This window comes from Pyrgilauda ruficollis, unplaced genomic scaffold (assembly GCF_017590135.1).
Source record: "Pyrgilauda ruficollis isolate IOZ18807 unplaced genomic scaffold, ASM1759013v1 scaffold51, whole genome shotgun sequence".
Classification (NCBI taxonomy): Eukaryota; Metazoa; Chordata; class Aves; order Passeriformes; family Passeridae; genus Pyrgilauda; species Pyrgilauda ruficollis.
Genome location: NW_024526711.1, coordinates 2182839 through 2206649, shown reverse-complemented (window position 1 = coordinate 2206649; position 23811 = coordinate 2182839). Strand labels below are relative to the sequence as shown.

General features: G+C 37.4%; 1 protein-coding gene across 3 annotated transcripts in view; it reads left to right on the top strand.

Annotated features, from left to right (window-relative positions):
- Window positions 1-504: 504 nt before the first annotated feature.
- The window catches only part of CEP162 (centrosomal protein 162), a 44632-nt gene continuing 21325 nt past the window's right edge, over window positions 505-23811 (top strand). Inside the window, exons 1-13 of one of the 3 annotated variants that reach the window (XM_041480428.1) lie at window positions 505-757; window positions 1299-1483; window positions 2300-2396; window positions 7115-7250; window positions 16026-16178; window positions 16443-16629; window positions 17574-17623; window positions 18831-18946; window positions 19921-19951; window positions 20315-20437; window positions 21159-21350; window positions 21517-21598; window positions 22446-22710. In XM_041480428.1, coding sequence (XP_041336362.1) covers window positions 2337-2396; window positions 7115-7250; window positions 16026-16178; window positions 16443-16629; window positions 17574-17623; window positions 18831-18946; window positions 19921-19951; window positions 20315-20437; window positions 21159-21350; window positions 21517-21598; window positions 22446-22710 — 1395 coding nt within the window. In that variant the 5' untranslated portion in view covers window positions 505-757; window positions 1299-1483; window positions 2300-2336. Of the gene's footprint in view, window positions 758-1298; window positions 1484-2299; window positions 2397-7114; window positions 7254-16025; window positions 16179-16442; window positions 16630-17573; window positions 17624-18830; window positions 18947-19920; window positions 19952-20314; window positions 20438-21158; window positions 21351-21516; window positions 21599-22445; window positions 22711-23811 lie in introns of all 3 variants that reach the window. The other 2 variants (XM_041480429.1, XM_041480426.1) reach the window with 2 other exon arrangements.

Below are 23811 nucleotides of genomic sequence, written 5' to 3'. Positions count from 1 at the left end.
GCGGGCTGTTCGAGCCGCTAAGGGCCTTCGGTGCGCGCTCAGGTGGTGCCAGTGTGAGGCCAGGCTGGTCCCTGAACGCTCGCACATGGAATCCCCCCAACTCCAGACTGGCCCCTGAACGCCCGGACATGGAAATGCCCTCAACCCCAGGCTGCTCCCGAACGCCCGGACATGGAAACGCCCCCAACTCCGTCCGCCCTGACCGCTCAGGGACACCCCCACCCGCCAGGGGGCGCCGCTCTGCCGGCCCCTTCCGCCAGTGCCGCCCGTCAATGGCGTCCGGGCTCGTCCGCGTCTGCGTCCGCGTCCGCGTCCCCGTCCCGTCGCGTGTCCCGCGGCGGACATGGCACCCCGGCCCGTCCCCTCCCGTGCCGCGGGTCGCCCCCGCGTCGTGTGTCCCGCGGCGGGGCGGGCGGAGCGGAGGGAAGCTGGTGGATTTGGCGGAATCACGTGGCGCGGTCCCTGCTGGCGGGCGGGACGGTGGCCGGGAGGGTTTCCCGGGCAACCGCGCCGCCGGCGAGCGGGGCGGCGGTGGCGGAGCGGGCCCGGCGCGGTGCAGGTGCGCGCCCGGCGCCCGCAGCAGCGCTCGGCTCCGAGCCGCGGCCAGTTCCCTCTCCCCTGCTCCCCGGGGAGCCCTTCGGGCCTTGGAGCCGAGCCCTGCCCGCCCGTCCCCGAGCTCCCGCGCTGCCGTGCGCCAGCCGCGCGTGTGCTCCAGGGACAGCCGGAGGAGGAGGAAGAGGATCGGGATGATGAAAAGGTTACGTGAAATGTGTTAGGCTGCTTAAGCTTTCCTCCATCCCCCTGGTTTAGCCATACCTCCTCAAAACTTCCGCTTTTTGAGCTGTGTTGTAGCGTATATCCCAGCAAGTGCCGCCTTTGTTTTGTGCACAATGTCATTTATGAGCCGCCAGGTTCACAAAGAAAATATGAAGATATGGCTGAAAAGTATATTTGCTAAGGTTAATGTTTGCCTATGGTCTTCTGTTACCGAAATTGTAAACATGTTTGTTGTCCTTTAAGTTACATATTGTTAGTTTTTATAAAAGATGTAATTATAGGGTAGGCAGAAGAAAGCCATCATTCTAATGTAGGAAGAAGTAAAGATAATGTCAGGAGAATCACTTAGTTTTTCTGGCAAGGCTAGAATTAAATATTCCCCACTTGCTAAAGTAGCTGGCACAGTTAGTCAATTGCTAAAGCATCCTGTGTTTAACATCGAGTGTTCTTTGATGTGAAAGTATAAAAGGATACTGGATTATGTGTGCCCTGAGAGGTAACATTCTTAATCTCCTTACCAGGTTTTCAGAGATACTGTCCAAATGCTTACATAAGGATATCGTGCTGAACTCAACGCCTGGGCAGTCTGCTGTATAACTTCTTTTTTTTAACTGCCCAAGCCAAAGTGTCGGGTGGTCTGTGAATGGATAAGGAGTGAAAGCAGGAAACAGTTGTCACAACTCGCCTGTCAAAATCAATTTACTAGGTAGGTAACAGTCCTGTGTACTGAGTGGGCTCCATACTGGGAGAAGTTTTATTTAATGGTAAAAGCACTTTTGCAAATGTTTAGCCCTTTTATGTTTACATCACACTTCTCGGGCTGGAAGATGCTAGTGCAGTTTAATGCTGCCGTACATATGCAGTTTTGAAGGCAGCCATATGTGTTGAGCAGAGTGATACACAAAAGCTTTGCAACCTTTTGGTTGTTGGGCATATTTCATACCTGAGGAGTTGATGCAGACTTAGGGCAAGGAGAGGGGGGCAAGTGTCACTGGCTTTCTGTGTCAGGGCAGATCAAACCAAATGCCATTCCCTAACCTTAAAAAGATTTACATGTATTTATTGTTTACTAAATCCAAAGCACAGCAGAAATGATGAAACAAAACTAACAATGCCAGATGCCCCCAGTGTTGGAGTAGAAACACAGAAAAGAATTAAAAACCCTTAAAATGGAAATATTACTGCAGTAGATTCTCATTTGATTATTAACAAAATGCTTGGGTTGCTGAGAGCTGCTTTTTGAAGAAAAATGAAAAGATGCTGGAGTGAGTAATATTTTATTTTTTCCTCAAAGTTTAAATGCTGAAACTGGTGTTTTGTAAGGAATTTGGGTGATCTAGGTACATTTGCACTGAGTGTCTCATTCAGTAAATAGTTTCATAAGGGATGGGAGGATAGTGTTTGTCATCTCTCAAGTTTTGGATTGGGATTTTTCTTGCTTATAGCTCCATTCAAGCAAATCATTAGGTTACATCAATTTCAGAATACATTAATTAACTTCAATTTAAATTTTTGTTTTTAGACTCAGTTGTTTGGAAGGTAAAATCCAGCTGCAAATTATGGCTCATCGATTTTCAAAGGAAGAATTAGATGAGCAGTTTGAAGAATTTCTGAAAGAGGTATGTTTGAGAGCAAGGTCACATCCCTATTCTCTATTGAAAATGGGGAAAATTGAGTATGGGAGAATATGAAATGTAGATTCAGCTCTCCTTTTGTCACATAATTAACATAACTGTCTTACCTATGGGTCTTGATTGATAAGCTAAATTCATACTATTTTGCTGTATTGAAATCAAGAGAACAGTTTTGTAATTAAATAAATATTTTGTCATTGCCTGGTTGTATCTTCAGAAAGAGCCCTTGGTTCTTGATTTTTGTTTAAATTTTATTATTGGTGCTACTTTGTACCAGAAGCTTCAAATTTATGTATAATTGAAAATGAGGTAAAAAATCTAATTTTTTACCCTGTATATAAACACAAGCTTATATGCCTGTATATAAACACAAGCCTGTATATAAACACAAGCTACGTTTGTAAAATTTCTGTGTTTTTCTGTGCAGTGCTTACTCTCACTGAATTATATTTAAAAATTCTTGTATAAAATGAAGCATGTTGTAATGATTAAAAAATTTGAATTATATTCCTTTAATTCCTCATGGTGCTTCATGGTTTTGAGTACTGGCAAAATCATGCAAGTCTGTGGGTTGTGACTTAAGCTAAGAATAATCAGACGTGATGTAAATTCCCTGACTAGGTATGATTTTTCCAATGGAAATAGATCTGTAATTTCAGAACTTGCCCTCTGGTCCGTAAGAACACAGTGTGGTAACCCTAAAACATAAACCCTGCTACATAAGGCCTTTACTAGATTTTAATTCTGTATATAAGCATAACTAATGATGGCAGAAAATATTTCTGGAGTCTCTGTTATATGTAATGTGGGCTTGAAATTTTTTTTTAAGTAGAGGCTGTGTTACAATTTAATGACTTGTGAAAAGTAATTTAATTTAATGATGTAACTAAGTTAGCACTCTTGAACTCACTGAAATTTTGAATGTTAGTAAAATTAGAAAACTAATCTTTGCATTTCCTTCAAAATTCTTTACTTACCATTATGACAAAGGGAGTTGCTTTGGGGAAGAGAAAGGACTTTTAATCTTTTATTTGTTATGCACATCTGTCAAAACTCTGCTTGTGATTGCTTCTGGTATTTTATTCCTCATTTGACATGCTCTTCTTCCTCCTCAGCTATTACCCACATTGAGAATGCTCGTTTAAAAAGAAAAACAAAAAAACCCAAACTATTGAATTATTCTAAGTGGCATTTGGAATGTCCCAAATAATGTAACTTTAACAATTCGTGTCTTAATTTTTTTAATAATTTCAATCCAAAACTGTTTCCAAACTGCTAATCCAGTTATTAAAAGTATGCATTGTGTTTTTTGCCCGCTAGATACAGACCCAAATGGCAATGATGTTATCTACTCTGTTAGTTTTACACATGCATCTTCTGCTATGTCCTTCTCCTTGCTTAGGTTTTTTATAAAAAGAGTTTGGCCTTTTAATATTAGAAAGATGAGAAACTGATGTGCTCCATTTCTTGAAATCTCTCTGTAGGTGATATTTGTGTTGAGAGCGTCACAGCGGGTGGGGAATAGTAAAATCTGTTTCTCAGTAGTTTGGGGAAGACTTCATATTGTTTAAGCAAATCTTTCAAAGAGGAAATGGAGCAGGATTTTTCCCTTTTAAATAACTCTTAATAAATCTGTGTTTGAGGTGAGGCTGTGTATGTATGTTTGTGATTAAAACATGAAGTTAAAAGGAAGACTGTATATACAGCTGGATGATGCAGGTCTAATATGAGGATTAATCTAAGTCTTTTGGTATATACACTGAACTTTAAAAGCAGTGGATTTTCTAGACTATTATCATTATACAGAAGGAAGCACAAATGTGTAATAACAATGACTGCATGTAGGATAAATCCTTTAATGATTCCCTCTGCCTGGACATGCTTATTCCCAGCCCCTTGCCAAGACACCCTGTTGTCATCCATAATTCCTCCCATAATCCTTCCTCTTCCACTGTCTGTGTTCCTGTGGTCCATCCACTCCTCACCATCAGTACCTTGTTTTGGTGTGCTTCCTCCTGTTGTCAATTGGCTTTCCCTTAACCATCATCTGTCATACTGGTTTAGCTCCAGGTTTTCAGTGTTTGTTGTGCTGGCTGTGCCGTTCTCTTGGGATGTGCAATGTGAGGAAGTCTTTCTAATGCACAGTGCTTCAATTAATTGAATTAATTGCTCTTTTTTTTGATGACTTAAAGCAATGTTGTGAAAAAGCTGTTGTGTGCTTCTAGTATTTTCAGTTGACCTTTATTCTATTTGATATTCATGGATACTTGAGAAGGAAAACTTTCAAAAGGAAAGGCTATACCGTCCTTGTTAGAATGTCTGTAGAATGGCATCTGGAAGATAAACACCACACATTAAGCCATGTTAGAGAAGCATTTTAAGTTTTTATTAAAATATCAAATAGATTAACATATTATTTTTTATTATTGTGTAATAAAAGCATATTTTGAAGTAGGCTTATTTAATTGAAAAATACTGGTTTCATGAATTAATCAGGACAATTGGTCATGAAAGTCTGAGTAGTTTAGATCAAATTCTGTATTACCTATTGTCATGGGTTGAAGGAACTTTTTTGAGTTCCTTCACATGCAAAGGAGGTGGTATGTGATGTGCCATGTAGTTGTTCTAGGTCTTAAAACTGCCTCTTTAGACTTTTATTAATGTTGAGATTAAACAACTGACACTTCTGGTGTGTCTGTGTTCCTGAAAGGCTGAGGCTGTCTTCTGGAGGAGGGGAAGGAAGAAATTGGTGCCACTTACTGGTGCTGAGAAGTCATTACAAGTCCAAAAAGTTGATTGATGATTGATTGATTGATTGATTGATTGATTTACCTTTTTTCAAAGGAAGGAAAAAAAATCTGGAAGTTTTGCTGTTGAGACAATTGACGTGTTGGGAAAAACACACCAGTATTTTTGTGTCAGCATTACTCTCCCAGCTGCTGCAGCTTTACTGGCTGTAGTTGACAAGATGGCTGGACGTGGAAAATTTCCAGAATTTGAGCACAGCCTGTGGGAGTTGCAGATTCTTTAGTTACAATCCACTAAGGAGCATGAGCATTCACTGAAGTTCTGCTTGCAGAGCAGAGGATACTGTTAGCTGTAAAAGAAACAGCAAGGGATAACAGAGCTTGCATCAAGCACCTGTCAGTGCTTCCAGCTAGCAGGAGGCAGTCTGACCTTTGGGGACAATGGCACTAGTACTTGTATTGTGACTAGTGTCAGGAAATTGTTATTAATGGGATATTTATTAGAAAGCTAAAGCTGATTTGTTCCATGTCACAGAGCCAACTTAGAGAAATTGCAATACATCCTGTTGTCTAGCAGTTTCTTAATTTATTAAAATTGTGGTTTTTTTAAAGTGCAAGGCACAGACCACTTCTTTCTTTCTGAGATTTATGACAGACATTTAGTTTTCTCTAGTGAAACTGAAAGCTCTAAAGATGCTCTTGATCAGAGATATGAATAAGAATATTTTATTACAATTATTTTTTCTTAAATTATAGTTTTATGTAAGTGGTATTTGATTTTTGAATGAAGAAGAAGTTGAAGTTTTAGTCATATAGTAAAAGTAGGCTTTTATGGCAGTGTTTTTAATGTAATAGGAGGCAGTGGATTGCAGAGACTTGTTTTACTAAAACATTCCCTTGTGTTTTACATGGTAAGTATCCACAATCCTGTTGCCTCGGATATTGGGTTTATACTATCAGATTTTCTTATTTGTGACTATTACAAAAGTGAAGCATTTGAAATTTTCCCATGTGATGCCTTTCATATGTGAATCTTTTGTTTCTTATAATTTATGGCTTTTATTAATTCTGTGCACCGTGTTCTCTAAGACACTTTAGGACAATTGGTTTTAACAGTTGTAGCTAAAAATTTAGATAAAAAGGATTCAATTCCCCTTAACCCCAGTTTGCTCCACAAAGAATGTGTAGGGCATAACATTGCAGTGCAGTAGTTTAATGAATATTTCCTTGTTCAGTGTGTGGATAGCTAATTGTGACTCTGAGCCTGCTGTAGGCCACAAAGAGCTTTATTAAAGAAAAGGAGCAGAGGTTAGTTGTCTTTTCCTTCCTGTTACTTATCAGTAATTTAAATTCATATGGTGTCCATACTCAGATTTTTTTCCATTGATTTAAGCCATCAGTCAAAATCAGCGTGGATGACTAACACATATGAAAGTTTGATACACAGTTGAGTAGGAATTGGTCTGGCATTTCCATTATATTGCATGAATACAAAGTATAAAATTAATTTCTGAAATCTGATTTTCTGGCAGCTAGAATGTTGCTAGTGCACATATATTTTTAGCATATTAATAATAATGTTCACGTACAAAGCAAGGACAAGGTAAAATTGTTTCTGCTCTACTTCATTATCTTCAGGGATGTAGTCAGAGTTTTGGTTCTTATATGTCTTAACTAATTGAAAAAGAGCTGATTATGCTGTTCATTTGAACATACATTCTCTGAAGCAGTCAACTTTTAATATATCCAAATTCTGGCAGTGGGATTATTAAAATATACAGTATTATACCATATGAATGTAGTTATTTTTTCTTAATCAGTTTTGTCATGCATATACAAAAAAGGCAAACAGTGGAGAGTAATGAGAGGCATCTTGACTCAGAAGTCCAGAATTGAGTGGCTGAAGCAATGTATAAATGTAAAAGCTCTCTTTAATCTTGTATGCAATTGATTCAGTCTCTTTCAGATGATTCACTTGAAAGTTCAAAGAAAAAGTCCAGCATTCTTGAGAAATTGGGACAGCCCAGGAAAAAAGACAAGAAGAAAAAGGATTCAGTGCCCTGGTGGTTATCTGAGGAGGACTCAGATGATGGTGGTAAATTTAAACTTTTGCAATGTTTTGGCCACAGGGGGTCGGGCTAGTTCTTTATCATACAGCATGTTAGGCCTGGTTTAGGATTAAGCTGATGCCACTCAAGTGTTTTAGAGTTTGTAAAGCATAAAAGTCAAGTAGAATTGTAGTTTTAATGGTTCATATTCAAGCTGTATGCAAGCTGTCTGTTTGTGTTTTTTTTGTAGCTTTTGAATTAATAAAACTTGTAAAAAATAAGCACATGATAAATAGTAAAATAGTTAGAAAATATAAGTTAAGAACTAGCAGAAATATTGGTATATGTGTTTTGTAGCCAACCTGTTCTTTATACTGACTTTTTATAGCTTTCTGTTTTCAAAACTGTACTGGAAAAAGACCCGTTTGTATAAATGTATGCTGACTGCAACATTTGTAGTAGGTTGGAAAAGCACAAAGAAAGAAAAACTTTTCAACACCAGCTGAATCCAAGATGTATGTCTTCAGTATTCTCAACATTTCCCTTGCCAAGAGCTGTGGCTCAAGGCAAAATGGGCTGTGATGACATGATTGCTGGTTCAGTATTGACACGGTCACATAGTTCTGGAAGAAAATATATAATTGTTTGCAAGCTTTCTACCTCTATTTTTTTTAATTTCTACATTGTCTTCTTGTTGGGTAGTAAAACCTATAGTAGTGGATTTCCACAGCATGTTTGCCTCTTCTTCTTGTAGTAATCGGTGGTTTCTTAATTTTCATTATTCGTATTAATTGTAAGTGAACCTTAACAGAAAGTTACAAAAATCTTTTTTTTTGATCTGACAGAGTTAAAATACTGCTGGTAGTCTCAGGTTTTCAGACTAGCTGTCAGTGTTATCTTAGTGAGGAGTCAAATCCTAGTCAGCAGTTGTGTCATTTGGCTTAATCCTAATAGCTGGTACCTGGACTTCTTATGTGTCTTGGCCTTTTAAGATGTTGATGTAAAACTCAGATGGATATGAGAAAGTTCTTATCAGGTGGTTATGAGATATGATGATTTCCTTACAGCTTTTCAAATAATGTAAGGATGGAGTGTTCTTGCTGGGCAATGTGAGAATTAAGAGGTTACCATAACCTCATTTTTCTACATACTATCAAAGAAAATTCTGATGACTTCAGAAGCTCAGCATGTTTCCATGGTTTTTCCAAGATGCTTGAGGCAACCCAGTTTTGATACTTCTTATGGTAGAAAACACGCTGAAATAGGTTCATAAAGGGCAGGGTGATTACAAGTTTTAGAGAACAGTGCTTGTGTGGATTAAGTAAATTTCAAAACAGAATCACAAGAAACAATGTGATTATATTGAGATGTTCTATCCAAACATTTTCCACCACTGTCTTTTTTAAAATGAAGGATATCTTATCAGTTGTGCAGGTTAACTAGAGGTAAGGCTATTAGAACTGGAACAAACTTTATCTACAATTTACTGATGTGTGAAATATCTGGTAAACTTTTCAAGGTCTCTCTTAAGAAAAGCTTCTCATTTAACAGAAAAACATTCAGAAGGTGAGCCTACCCAGTTTTGCCAGTATGGAATCAATTTACATGCAAAAGAAGCTAGCCTGTTCATATTCATACTGTTGATGACGGGCTGGTTTTTGGGGTTTTTTTGGGGGGAGTTGAAAGTAATCTGTGTGTAATGCATTTTGACTCCAAGATCCAGCATCTTGGCAGTTGGACACAACAAAGCTGAAAATATAGGAGTGAACGCCAAATGTGCTAGATCCATGCACAGAATTCTTCCCTGAGGACTGTTTTTGCCTGTCAGATTATTAGTTTTATTTCATTTACTGCTCTGTCACCACTCTGCATAGAATAGCACACTCATGGAGCATATGCAATAAACCATACCCCACCTACTCCTTTAGTATTGCCAAGCACAGGGGCCTTTCATTTCTACTAGAGGGCCTTCCTCTTTCTGTCCTGGCAAGAAGGTGGTAACTCCAAGGCATGAAGTGGATCTCCTAGTTGTGGCATCCCATAAGGAAAGGGATATATTTGTCACACTGGACACTTGCAAATGGTAGCAGTTCCAAAATGTGTGCTATGATGAATGCCTTTCTGCAAGGTAGGGTCTAGTTGTAGGGCAATTAACTTAGAGTCAAAAGAGAGCCATTTGCAGAGACCACCTTGGCCACTTTTGGGATAAATTGAGTTTTCCTCTGCAGTTTTATGTGGCTATGATTTTACTTCATGTATTTATGGTGTTTTAAAATGACAGGTCAGGTGACTGTAAGGAATTCAGTGTGGACGGGCTTCCAGAACTGCTCATGTTTTCCTCTGTTTGCCTTGTGTGCTTCCAAGTACTTTGTCAAATACCATTTTGCCATGTCTAATATTCTCAGCGTGTGTATGTTGTGTAGTGTGCTGCTCAGACCTATTAAAAGTGGATGATGGCACAGCAACATTGCAGTGTAAGTTACTGCTCTGGATGACTGAGATGATGTTTTAGACTTGTAGTTCTTTGTGAGGTTATACGTAAACATCTCCTAAATAGCAAAATAATTTCTTATGGGAGAAAACAATAACACTGCTGTAATGCTAACAAACATGAAAATAAGCTGAATTTAATTTCAGGAAAATGTAATGTCAGCCTGCTTCAAAATTTTTTGGAGGCCCTTGTGTGTACTTCTAGGCTTGAATCTTCATGTTGGTTGCAGATAGGACATAGTCAATAGACTATCAGCTAATAGAATTAGTGTTTTTTAAGTTGTTTTATCATCATGAATCAAACATATAAATGCTTAAATCTTACCTTGCCCCACAGTGTGGCACTGCATTCATTACAAATGCGTGCCCCATATGTATAAGTTGATGTCTTTGGGTGTGACTGTTTAGAGATAATATTATCTGAAGAAAGCCTGGATAATTAGCTTGTGTAATACACCAAGCTGATATGTTGCTTGCAGTTTGAGGTTTTGAGTTACTTCATTATCTATATCACACTTTCTTGAAAGACAAAGAGAAGAAGATTAAATATGTGCTCTACACTTACTTGTTATCTGTCCTTTTTTTTTTTCCCAAGGCATCTTGTTACAGAAGTGCCAGGAAATAGGTAGAGAGTTAAATTAATAGCCTGTTTCACTGAGAAGTATAAACTACATTTTAAAATAACTCCATGAGTTGTTCTAGGCATGTTTAAACTGTTTGTTCTTCAGCTTTAAACTGAAATGTGCAAATTATGATTCAAGACACTGTCTTCCATATTGGACAGGTTGGAGACCTAGGTGGTGCCCTTTCTACTTGCTTTCGTCATTTAAATGATAAAAGAAATTGGATACTAAGAATTCCTGTCATGTCTTGTTTGCATGTCTGTTCCTGCTGTTTGTCTTTTCAAGATTTTCAAATAAAATTTGTTAAAGTGAGAAAAGAGAAGAAACTGACAGAAAGCCATGCCGAAGTAGTGGAAAATACTGAACAAAAGAGTCCCCTTTCAGATGCCCAGTCTGGTATTTGATTAAATATGTTTTGATATATTTATTCAGTATCAGCCTTGTATTACTAGTGTGTTTCCTGTAGAAAATCCTTAGCAAACTGTCCTTTTGACCAAGCTGCCACATACTTCTTTTATCATTTTCAGAAGAAACTAATAATTGTGTGAATTTTTGCTCAGTTATTGAAGCCTCATATATCACTACATATAGTGATGTAGTAGGACAGACAGTATTTAATGTCAGCCCGGGGAAAGGAGGAATGACTTCAACAATCTGAACAACAAGCTCTCAAAAAGACAACAAAAAGACCTGTACTAAGCACATCCTTAATAAATAGAAAGTCTCTTACACTTCCTGCATTTCATACTTGACAAATATTAATATTCATTGTTCTACTTGTTTCATTTCAAAGACAGCAATCAGATAAGCATTTTACTTATTTTCTATTTATGTGGTTCTTTTTCCTTTGCTGACATCTGTGCTGCTTTGTGCATGCTGCCCCTAGAATGGAAACAGCAGTTGGTATGAATTAGAAACTTAACTTGTTTAATCTGCAGGATTATTTTAGTCAGTGCAATTTTAGATTCAGCATTCTATGTGAGTCATTCTGTTAACTGCAAAGAAACTCAAGCAAATAAGTAGGAATTATAAGCATTGATCCATTAAATACTTCTGTATAAAAGACAACAGCAATTAACTTGTCCTGATTTAAGCATGGCATTGGTGTTAAATTCAAGCAGATCTGTAATGTTTTGGAGAGGCGTGACAGTGAAATATTTGGCACTTGGTCTTTGTATCGTGTTGGTGATATAGTTTGTAGATTACAGAACATCTCCTGTGTTAGTTTTCTAGAGCGTATGTGCAGTCTAGAAAATGTATGTATATGTTTTCATAAGCCTCGTTTGCATAGAATAGCTGTAGAGCATCTCGGTCTGGGAGATAAATACTAAAAAATCATTTCTTTCTCCAAATAGAGTTAATGTTTGAAATATGAGCAATAGGAGGACCTCTGTAGTTATTTCAAATTACTGTTTTAAAAGGTATCAGGTGTTTGCATTATTTACAACAGATGGTATGCTGAAAACACTTCTAGTTTCCCAGTGAATGTGGGAGAATACAGATCTAGAGAAGTAGTGCCTTGGTAGGGAATTTACACATCAGTTGAGGGAATAAAGGACCTATGCATTATATCAGAATTTATTTAATACCATTTCTCTCCTTGCTGCACCAGCTTCCTTTAGCTATCTTGGATGTTTGAGCTGTGTTAAGTTCTGGTCACATATCCCTATACTCCTGCTCTGAATAGCAGAAGTATTTGGCTTGATGTCCTAGACTACTCTCTCTTGTGTCAAGGTGAACTCAGAAGACCCATAACTAAGAGTTTTATCAGAATTATTCAATTTTGAAGCCTCTTCCACTGTGACAATTTCAACATCGTGAAATCTAACACAGACCATCTGGCTAGCCTAAGGTACATGAAGGCTGTGGTGTAGCTGTCGTGTAAGAGTCCAGAGAAGGCCACTAAGATGGTTAGAGGGGTGGAGGAAAGGTTGAGAGAATTGGCTTTGTTAAGCCCAGGAAAGAGAAGACTTCAGGGTGACCTAAGTGTGCCCTTGCAGTACATGAAGGGAGCCTGTAAGAAAGATGGGGAGAGACTTTTGACAAGAGCATGTAGTGACAGGACAAGGGGGAATGGTATCACACAAAAAGAGAGTAGCTTTAGATTAGGTGTTAGGAGGAAGTTCTTCACTGTGAGGGTGATGAGGCACTGAATGGGTTGCCTAGAGAAGCTGTGGATGTCCTATCCCTGGAAGTGTTCAAGACCAGATTGAACGGGTCTCTGAACAATCTGGTCTACTGAAAGGTATCCCTACCCATGGCAGGGGCATTGGAACTGGGTGATCTTTAAGGTCCCTTCCAACCCAAACTATTCTGTGATTCTTTGATCATGAGAGTAGTTTTCAGCATAGATGCTGTTATCTAAAACTTAATTCTGCTAACGTGACTGGAAGACATTAGCTGTATTTGCAGCTGAGCAAGTCCCCACAAGGGTTTGAGCAAACAAATGAATTATATCTTATATCTGACAGTGATAAAGGCAGTAGTTATTTACACTTATGTACCTATGTTTTCCCACTTTTCTTTGTACCAGTCTACATGCTTCCTTTCAAACCTCATAGTAAAAACCTTTTACTGTTGAAGTAGTTTTACTAGTTTTCTTTGTTTTCAGGTCATTTATTGAGCTCCTAGAACAAGTGTAATTGAATACAAAGTATACCTGGATCCAGAATCTTTTTAAAAATAAGAAAAAAGGATGGAGAAGAGTAGTTCTATTTCCAGAAGTTATAAGTATTAACTTTAGTTTTTACTTACAGGTAGAAAATTAGAGGTAATTCCGTTTACAAGAAACTGAACTGTATTACTTTTTCAGAAGTGTTACTTTGAAGTCTCACATCTCGTTCTTTTCTTTATTCCCTGTCCACTATGCATTAAAATTTATAATGTTTATGTACACTTAGAAGTAGTTCCCTCTAAATCTTCCAGTGCATCTCGCAGCAAGGCTTTGTCTAAATCCAAAATGTTGGAAAAATTTTATAAGGACAAGAAATATTCGTACTTAAACAAAGAAGAAGGAGCCCTCGCTTCTGACAGCCCAGACAATTCTGAGGGTAACAAATTTACTGTATTTTGTATGGTATTAAAAAGGTAAAATGACTCAATTCTGACAGTCTTGGTCAGATTAGGAAAAAAATAAGTTACTTTTTGAAGTAGATATTTGTCATTATCACTTTGAGTCCTTTGTATTTATGTTTTTAAATGTTTCTCTGCGAGTGTCATAGTAAGAAATATTCTTCAAAGTGAAACTTAGGTTCTTTTTTTAATTAATTTCAAATGGCTGTACTTTAAAAAAGAATACTATATATCATTAGCTTTACAAAATGTTGCTTAGAAACATACAGGTAGTGAAATCTTTGGCATTCAAGATAACTACTTAAGAAGCTTTTAAGAGAAGTAACAAATACCCACTCCACAAAAACAAATGGCTCTTGCTAGCCTCACTGAAATCCGTGGGATTGTTCAAACAGCCAAAAATACAATGAAGAGAATGTTAAATCCATGTGAGTTCATATTTCCTCCAAGTTTCATAGATTTCTCAGATTGTTTAGGGTGAGAGAAAACAAATATTGTTGCCTTCACTAGCAGTGAGGGGTGTGTGTGAGTGTTGAGAGTGGCTAAGTTGCAAAGTTTAATGGTGGCAGAGACAGTATTTGATTTTCAGATTATTAAGGAAGGTGCTTTTTAAAAAAACCTCTGATTTGACTTAAATCCTGACTAGCAAAATATTTTAAAATTATTAGATAGCGTACATAAACCCTGTGAAGCCTTCAAGATCAATGTACATGCTGAGAAATTTCACTGGATATGAGATGATTTAAATTTAAAAACCACAGAAAAATGTTTTCTTTAAACTTTTGTTCTATTAAACATTCTAATTGGTTTTTTACTATTGTATAATCCCTTCTCCTTTCTTGCCAATCTGTACATAGGAGGTCAGTTGCAGTTAGCATTTGATTCTGCTAATATATTCTCATTCAAAAATAGTGTTGGAGGTCTGCTGAGGGTATGGCTAATCTAAAGCTCTGCAAAAAACTTGTGACCCAGCTGCAAACAGACTTCCCTTTGCTGTATTGATAACTAGAATAGAGTGCCATCTGAGTAAATTACTTTAAATTACTGCATTTGGCTACCTGAGAAATAGGCTATTTGTAGTTTTTTACTTCTGTTCAGCACTTTGAGCTTTCAATTTTCTGCTTTTCAATGTAGCAATATGTATTTATTTAGGCATTAACTTTCTGTACATGTGGAGCTTGACTTTTAGACAATGTCTCTGACATTTATTTGTTGCATGCAGGGCAAGTCAGAGCTCTATTTTGAGAACAGAGCTAAGGTTAGATACAGGAAAGTGGATTTCCAAGATGTGGAATCTTCTGCACTTAGCCTCCCAGTAAGACATGCAAGGGGACTTTAACATCAAAATCAAGAAAATAAACCTATTATTTTTAAAAAGGTGGCTCTTACAATCAGAATGAACATGCTGAGGACTGCCCAGTGGGAAGGGAAAAGGTCTTGAGGCTCCTACTTTCCCACCTTCCCTCACCCTAAGTACATTTTCAGTACCAAAGGGAAAGGATTTTCCATTGTCATGATATAGGCAAATATGGCATTTTTAAATTGGACTTGTATGGGCTTGTGTAGAGAACAGAGGAAGATCCCAGAGCTGAAGCACTTGGTCAGCACATGGAAAACTCATTTAGTGTTATTGATGTATGGATCTCCTCCAGTCTCCTGCAGCAGGAAATGAGCTGTTGTCAGTGTCTTCACCCCTTCTGGTGTGCTCAGTACAAGGACACAGCTACATCTCAACATCATGTGGCCAGGCAGGACCAAAAATTCTGTTACCAACTGACTATTCATGTTTGGAAAAACAGACTTAAGTTTCTGTTCCCTTCTGCGAGAACAGTTAAATAATTTCATGTGTCATTTGAGCAAATGCATAAGCAGCTTTTCTCCTATCCCTTCTCCAATGAGAACTTACTCAGAATCTAAGTACAAACGTGTGTGTTTTGCAGGCAGGCAGAAGGGAGTTTTTGAACTAGGAGTGTCCTGTGATGTCTGGCTTTTAGTGTTCCATAAGAAAGTAGATACGGCAGTGTTCTGCCTGAGAGCCAGCAAAAAGTTGTTAAGGTGATGTTGAACCCTCACAACAGTGAAATTGCAATTAGGAGAGAGCAGCTTACAAGTCATAGTTGCATAAATGTGTAGAATGGCATGACTGGGTGTTCATCAGTGACTTCTAAGGGACTTTGATTACTATTTTTTTCCTTATAGCCTTTAAGCAACAAATGAAATGTAGCTGCTTGGCCAATGGCTTAGCAAGTTTAAAAAATCTGTGGTGATCTGAGGTAGTAAATCAAATAAAATGAAGCGGGTTTTAAGAAAAAAATGTCAGTTTTTGTGAAGGGTCTGTGTGTGATATTGTCTTTCATGAGTAACGTCACAGTAGCTCATTTTTTGCATTTGACTCATGCTGAACTTGAGGTTATGTGTGCAAATACAAAGTATAGGAAGATAATGTTTATAATAGCTTAATTAATTAAACAAAATTTACATACAGAATCAGCGGAAATTAGGTGAATGGCACTCATGAGACTGCATACTTTTGCAGTTGCAGTGCGAGATTAAAACTGGTGGTTCTTAGAAGATTGATGTGTCATATGAGTAGCTTTTAGATGGTAGTCAAGAATATTGCAACTTTTTTTCTAGGAATGCTTGAAGCCAATGGAAACTTTGTCAAGATGCAGAGCACTTCACAGCCTGTGGGAGAAAGTCATGAAAATATAGATGTGGAAAAGATGAAGCTTGAGAAAAGCAATGGAGATGCTGTCTCTCTGAGTAGAGACAGCCTGGAAACAAATGGTGAGAACTGAGAGCCCAACCATTTCATAAAGTTAGCTAGATCTAAATAAGTTACTACTAAAAGCAGTTTACCTTAATTAATTTCAAGATGGGATTCTTCACTTCTGTCAGCTGTGTCATGAACTGAAGTCTCGTAGTACTAGTCTGTAATGATTTAATACCATTAATAGTTCGTGAGTCTGTCTGTGGTTGTTGTTAACTATTATGGCTGTTCTGTGTGGACATACAGCACAGACACAGTTTATTTTCTTTTTTGAAATTTAGATTCAGTTTTAGCTTCTGGGCCTAATCAAAGTATCGTAGGAGCTGGATTGGATACCTTGGAAGAACAAGAAGAAAAAGAGATCTTCTTTGCCAAGCTTGAACGAGAAGCTTCCTCTACTCTTGATTATTCAAGATTAAATAAAGAGCTGGATTCCAATGATTCCGTCATACTAGCACCATTTGTACGGTAATTCAGAGGGAAGAAAAGTTGTGGACTGTATTAGTGGGCACATGTGGATTGGGTATGGCCGCTGAGATTTTGTTGAATGATATCCTGTATATAATTTCAGTCAGTTTTTTGTTTGTTTATTGTGGTTTGGCTTTTTTTCTTCAAGACAAGGGAAGAAATGAGCTTAATAAATAAAAGTGAGAGCATGAGTTAGTGATGAGTGGACATAGCTCCACAGTCTTGTGCATAACTCAGTAATAACAGCTCAACATTCATAATTGTAAGAAGTAACTAAACGAAGAGGTAACAACTGATAATAACAAGGAAATAGATCAGGAAAGATTGTGTCACTTTAGACATGATACTACAAATGAATCTAGAGGAAAGATATTTAATCTTCTTAGACTAGGGCAATCCATTTATAATCAGTTACGTGAAAATAAGTTCCAACATCTGAGAGAAATGGATGAAGGGGAAGTTCAGGCTGCTGTTGCTGAAAATGCTGAGTTCAGAGGCAACTTCTGATATGAAAACAGTTGGAGGGGCAGAATTCTGGAGAGCTTTAGATAAGGACAAAACTTCTGTTTTATGGGAAAAGGGGAAAGAAAGGAGAGGTGGGTGGTTTTTAAAATTATTTTGTTAATCCTGAATGACAGGGTCAGAACCGGAGGCAAACCTTGATGATAAAAATATTTTTAAGAAGTTAATGTAGGTGTTGAAGAGAACGCAGAAAAGGAGTGGTTTTAAAAGTTAGATTGAGAATTTTAGGTGGGAAATACTTTATTTTAACAATTGCTGACACTTCTACAACTTTTCTTACTTTTGATTTGATTTGTTGGACAAATTACAATTTTTTATTTTATTACTAATTACTAAGAAGTATCAGAGTGTAGAGTCACAAGAAAAAAAGTATATTTATTTGCTGTCCAAAAAGAGAGTGGAATTTTCATTTTATTTCTCAGAAATGAAAATGCTGAAAAAGAAGAAGAACCTGCACATGAAGAGAAATCTGGTAATGCAATCTTTTATTTTACCTGTAATTCTTACATCAGCCTTTTAGGCTGTTGTTGCATTATGACTGTACAACTGTTATTCATATGGAATGTTTAAGGGGTTTGCTTTTGCTTCTGTTTTTTCTTTTCTTAAATGGATCTTTAATCTATTGTAAACCAAAAGACAAAAAAAGGGAAAAAAGTAGCAAAAATCCTGCATCATTCATAAATGAAAAAAAAACCCACTGATGTTGAAATTTTATTTACTCCAGTGTCTTAACTGTCATCTATATTTTTGTGCCATCTTCTCATACCTGAGTTTAATCTCTGTAATCTGCAGTATTGCTCTTATCTGATTTCCCCACAAAATTTTCATGCTGCATTTCTTGCTTATTTGTCTGTCACTTGTCATATTTCTTTTATTTTATGGTTCATTGCTGTCCTATGATAGTGTGTATTCATGTAATTTAATGGATTGTATTTTCAAATTTATTTATTTATTCAGCTGAACCTTTGAGAGGTCCTGTTGTCAGGATTGAATTTCCCAAGCATAACGAGGTTGTGTTTGTAAACCACAAACACATAAAGAACACATTATGATCCGGTGTTTTGCAAGGGTTCTAAGTTCAAGTGTTACAGATAATGCAGACGCTGGAGCCTGTTAACCACAGGAGCTGAGTGGGAGAGATACAGCAAAAGAGAACTGAAACTTGTGAAAGGATCTTGGTAACTGAAGGAAAAGCCTTTGGCTTGCTTGTGAAGTTCATTCTCTGACACACTTAAATAGTGCTTACTCTTGAGAGTGGCTTTTGGCCCACCAAAGCAGGTCATAAGAAGCCAAATTACACATTCTGAGCCTCAAAACTGATGTAGTTGTCAAAGTAAATGTACAGAGTACTTTATCTGCAGGGTTGGAATTGCATCATTTCACCCCTAAGTGAGAGAGAGTAATTGAATAAAAGGGTCAGTTCAAGTACACTTTGAGGAGACAAAGCATGTATGATCACAAGGCAAGCTTCCTTTGAATTTAGAGATATTATGTGTGACTTTCACTGTAGTTTTAGTGCCATACTCAGTTTTGGGAACTTTCTGTTGCCTTTCTAAAAGGAGTAACGTTAGCAGTAGCTGTTCTTAGACGAGGCATTGGGGAAAAGGAAATAGCTGTCTCTTACTGCTTTATCTTCCTTGAGTATTCATTCTGTTTGATATTTATTTTTACTCTTTTAGGTAGCTACAGTGAAGATTTTGAAGAAGAAGCAGATACTAATCCTGCCCTTAAAACAGAGGGAGATCAGGTGAATCAAAATATTGTGTCAGAAGTTGATTTAAGTCCTCAAGAACAGGTATAGCTTGCTAAATATTTCTATTGCTTGCAGGAATTTTAAAAGCTCTGCAATATGTAACTAAATATAGTAAACCTTTATATGATATATACAGTCTGAAAGACTATAGTGGCTCTCAGACTATATCTTTCTATTAAGGATATGCACTTTCCTGTGCTAGATCATAGAAGGGGTTAAGTTCTTCACAGGGTTTCCTGCTTACTCCTCCTTTGAGTTAAGAAATGAGGATGGAAGAGCACAAATGATGAGCTCAGGTTGGAAACTCAGCCTCAGGATGAGTAGTGATTAATCTTTCAGAGCTTTTGAGGTGCAAGTGACACAGACTACTGGAATTAATTTTGTACTGAGAAGCCCTTTGGACAGAGGACCCAAAAATCTTCACTGTAAGAGCTGTGAGGGCACTGCTGTCCACTGGCTTGGTCAGGTCTTCTGATGTGTGGCACATGTGGTTGGAGCACATGGCTGCATCCCTGGAGCACACATTCAGATTTGGGGGTTTTTTTCAAAAGAAGTCTATAGAGCATCATGTATTCATTTTCACTAGGTAAACTTGCTTGGTTTTTTTGTTATTTTTAAATAAATTTATTAGAGTGGTATTTCTAATAAATGTTTGAAAAGTTAGAATGGAGCTGTAAATAATGTGCTTACTGCTACTTAACTTTTGTTTCTCAAGTTACAATAAAAGAAAACCAGGAAGGTGCAAAAATGCTCCTTTGTGCAGAGGAGCATTTAATTTCTAGTCACTTGTGAAAAGGTTTATAGAGTACAGGATGTTGAGAGCTTTATGGCATCCTAAGGAGGATTTTAGAGAGGTGCATATTGTTGTAAAACTAATAACTGGTAAGTTCTAAGTTCTAAAAACTGTTTTTAGGTATTGGACCAACTTCTAAAGTTTGTCCAGTTTTTTTTTTTCCCGTGATATTCAAAAAGTAATTGTGTGGTTTTTTGGTGTTTTTTTTTTTTTTTTTTGTTAGGAAGAAGCAAACACTGGCATGCTGGCTAAAGGTAAAATATAAACTTTGTTCAGTGGAAGAAGATTAAATGGAACTTTTTGAAACTTACTTGATTTTTACTATTTTGATATTTTTCACCTTATTTTATTGTGTTCTACTGAAAATATGTTGAATTCAAATAGTTAAAAATAATCTACATATTAACACTTCGAGGTGATCATCAATATATTTTTAGATTTATTACGCCTACTCAGAACTCAGATGTGTCATCAGAGTTCATTGGTTTTCCACTATGGCAATAAAATAATCTACATAGTATTTTTTGTATACTTAAGACATCGAGCTCTGGTATACTTCCAATTCCAGTGTGATGAAGTATAAATAAGAGAATTTTCTTCAACATTTATCTTCTTAGTTGTATTGCTTGATTCACAAGATTCTGCTGTAGAGCTTCAGAAGGCCATTGAAGCATCAGATGTAGCTCCAGGTGAACATGGTCAGCCTGAAGAAGTCAGTGCAGTTGAAACAAATGAAGCAGGTAAGGGGTGCTTTAGAAAAAAAAAAAAAAAAAAACAAAAACAAAAAAAAAAAAAAAAAAAAAAAAACCCACCACACAAAAAAACTCAAAACCTAAAATCGTTCTTTGTTAAAGTAGGTGACTTCAATGTCTTCACTTGTTTTTAGATTACTGGGAGACAGGAAGCTCTTGGCTTTTGCCAACAAATCTTGAAAGCAGGAGGAAACACTTCAGGAAATAGTGATGTTTCTGCTAAACACTTGGTTATTGCAAAGTCGTTTTTGATGCTGCAATTTTATGCTTAAATACCATCTCCTCTGGTTATGTCTCATATCTAAAATTCTTCTTTGACAGCAGTGAACTGAATTATTAAATACGTTCTCTTATCAAACTTCACACAACAGTACAGTCCACTAGTATCCAGATTATGGCTGTGATGGCACCTGTTCAAATAGTCATTTAACATAAGCTGTTAATTTTGGTACTGTTAAAATACTGAGATGGGGAGAATAGTGGAGAGGAACACAAACTGTAGATGAGATAATTTAGTAGGCACTAATTAACTTGGCAACTGTTTCTTTTTACAGGAAAAATGAGATTTTAAATTTTTTTTTTAATGTACATGACATCACTGTTTTCCCCACATAATAGACCAAGCTAGTAACTGAAACACAGGCTCCATGGGATGTTTCCCAAAACAGAAAATCCAGTAGTGTCTCTTACAAGCCTGCTTTTTTCTCAGGTACTTCCTATGGACAAGCCACCAATGACATGGAAGCGCTGTACCAGGCATATCATTGCATCGATCAGTCTCTGGGGGACACTGATGAGCAGAAATTGCACAGTTCTGCACTGGCAGTGTCAGAAGGCTTAGGGCAAAGCATTTCACAAAATAATGACATCTATGCAAAAAACATGTCAACTGTTGATTCAGGTAAATAGTTCAAAGGAAGGCATGTACTTTACAAGCTTGTAAAACAAGTGAACTAGTAATATCTACAATACTCCATTTATGAAACATTTTTAAATGTTGTCCTTGTAACAAATTTTTTTTCTAGGTTGTTTTTTAATTTATTTTATATTTATTTCTCATTATTTAGATTTACCTACTGTGGAAGAATTGATGAAAACAATTACAGGACATATATGTAATACCAGAAATTTTGAAGTGGACCCTGAACGGTATTTATTTCAAGATGCATTTTAAGAATTGTAGTCATCTAAAGCTGCTAATGATTTGTGACAAATAGCTTACTAAATAACTTATCTGTATCTTTTTCTAATTAAATACTGAAATTTTGTTACATCCTGCACTGGCATTATGGCATTTGCAGTAAACTGTTAAATGAATTGTACAATGCTAATGGGTTTAGACAAGGGATTCCCATATTTACTTCGGGTAATAAGCAGCAATGTTTGTCAAATCATTTGGAGGAGTGTTCATCACCCTCACAGCTAGGATCTCTGCCTTCCCAGTCTTCTGCTCTTTCCCCTTCCCCATACAAGGATTTCAGCCCACATCCTATCCTAGCTCTCCAAACTCCATAATCTTAAATTCAAATTCTCTTAAGATCAAGCCCCACTGTTGTGATTCTTACTAACCTGTGCTCCCCCTTATTTGCTGCAACTGCTCTGTCTAGAGCAGACAGCACAGGCCTTGCAACTGTCAGAAATATAGCTTATGCTTAGCAGATGAGTTCAGGGAGCTTATCATATAGCTGCACTCAGGAGAAATACTGCTCATTCTTTAATTAGTGTTAATTACAGGCTTACAAGTGTTTATCTTGTAGCCAAATTTGCTACCTCCACAAAAACAGTTGCTGCTGGGAAGGGGCTCTTTTTACGCAGTGTGGGAGCAAATCTGTATGACTAAATCTGCAAGATGGGTCTTAAAAGAGGCTTAGTAGCTCTTTGAAATTCAGGCAGTTTTTACAGCTGATATGTAAGGAAAAAATGCCCTGCTTTTTCCAGAGTAATAGAAAAGTAAAGAGCAAAAGTCTTATTATATATGGCTTCTTTTTTCTTGTAGTCCTGTGAAACTGGTAGGCAGCACAGACAATGACTTCATTAGCCACTCACCCTTTGAAGACCCCCAGAGTAATACATCCTGGGAGAAAAACTTAGTTCAAAAGTTTAACAGAGAAGAAAGCATCTTTCTGCAGACAAACGTGAATGGCGGTAACTTTCAGAGGATGACTGAGAAAGAAATTCAGACCAGTGAAGTACAGCCTGATATACTAAGAGAAAAAATAGGACAAGACTCTCTGCTTTCACAAGGAAGCAAAACTAAAAAAGTAAGTATTATCAACCAGATTTTTTGTTATATGGAACTAATTTTTAAAGGTATGTATTTTTAGACTGCCTGTCACTTGATTATGCTCTGATGTTAAGAAATTGAGAGACTGTTGTTCTTTTTCTTGAAATTCTCATGTTGCCATTGCTGCTGTTAGAGGTCACCAAATCCAGTGTACCTTGGGACCAGTAGGATTCTTCTTGTCCCAGCCCAACATGTGGAAGGCTGCTGCAATGCCATGTCTCCAGCTCAAGACAGTGATGTCTCTGAGCACGTGAGCGTTGGAGTGACATGTGTAAATGCACAGCAGGCTCAGAACAGGGAACATTTTATAGAGAGAACAGTTAGAAATGCAGTTCAGTAAGAATATGGGAGGACCTGCAATGGTCAGTGTCCAGCTGAGTCAGACAAATGTGCTGACCAGCAGCCTGATCATGTCATCAGCTTTTTTAATCTGTTTTTTTCCCTCTATTTCCCAGACTTGTTTCTTTACCTATATTTTGTTCTTTCTCTAGAGATCCTGTAAATTTTGCACATTCTTACGATCATCTCAGACATCCCGGAACAAGAGTTATGTAATCCCAAATCTTCTCCCTGCATCCCCAAATTATTTTCTCCTTGCATCCCCTAAACTGGCTTCACATTCCTTTAGGCAATCATTTTTTGTGTGTGCAAGGCATTGTAGGGACAGAGGTTTGGCTGATTTATCCTGGTGGATTGCCCATCAGGGAAAACAGGCAAAACTTTACAACTTTTTCTTTTATTGGTCTTGGGAGTTCTGTGCTTTGTTTTTGACAATCAGGTTTAGCAGAGTTCCTCTGCCTGCCACTTTCTTTTATTCATGGCTGAGTTTCTATATTCACTGTGTTTATTAGCCTTTAGTCATGACCTACCTTATTTGGTAAGCAAAAGACCCTGTAATGTACAGTACAATTAAAATAAAAATACAATTTCCCAGATCAATTAAATAGAGCCAGTACAAAGTACTTGCCCTGTGTAGTTCTGAAGTAATACAATTCTGCAAAATTACTTACTACTAATTTGTTTAAAAACAATGCTTGCCATCACCCTGAGTCTTACAGTTGTGTAATTTTGGTAACTG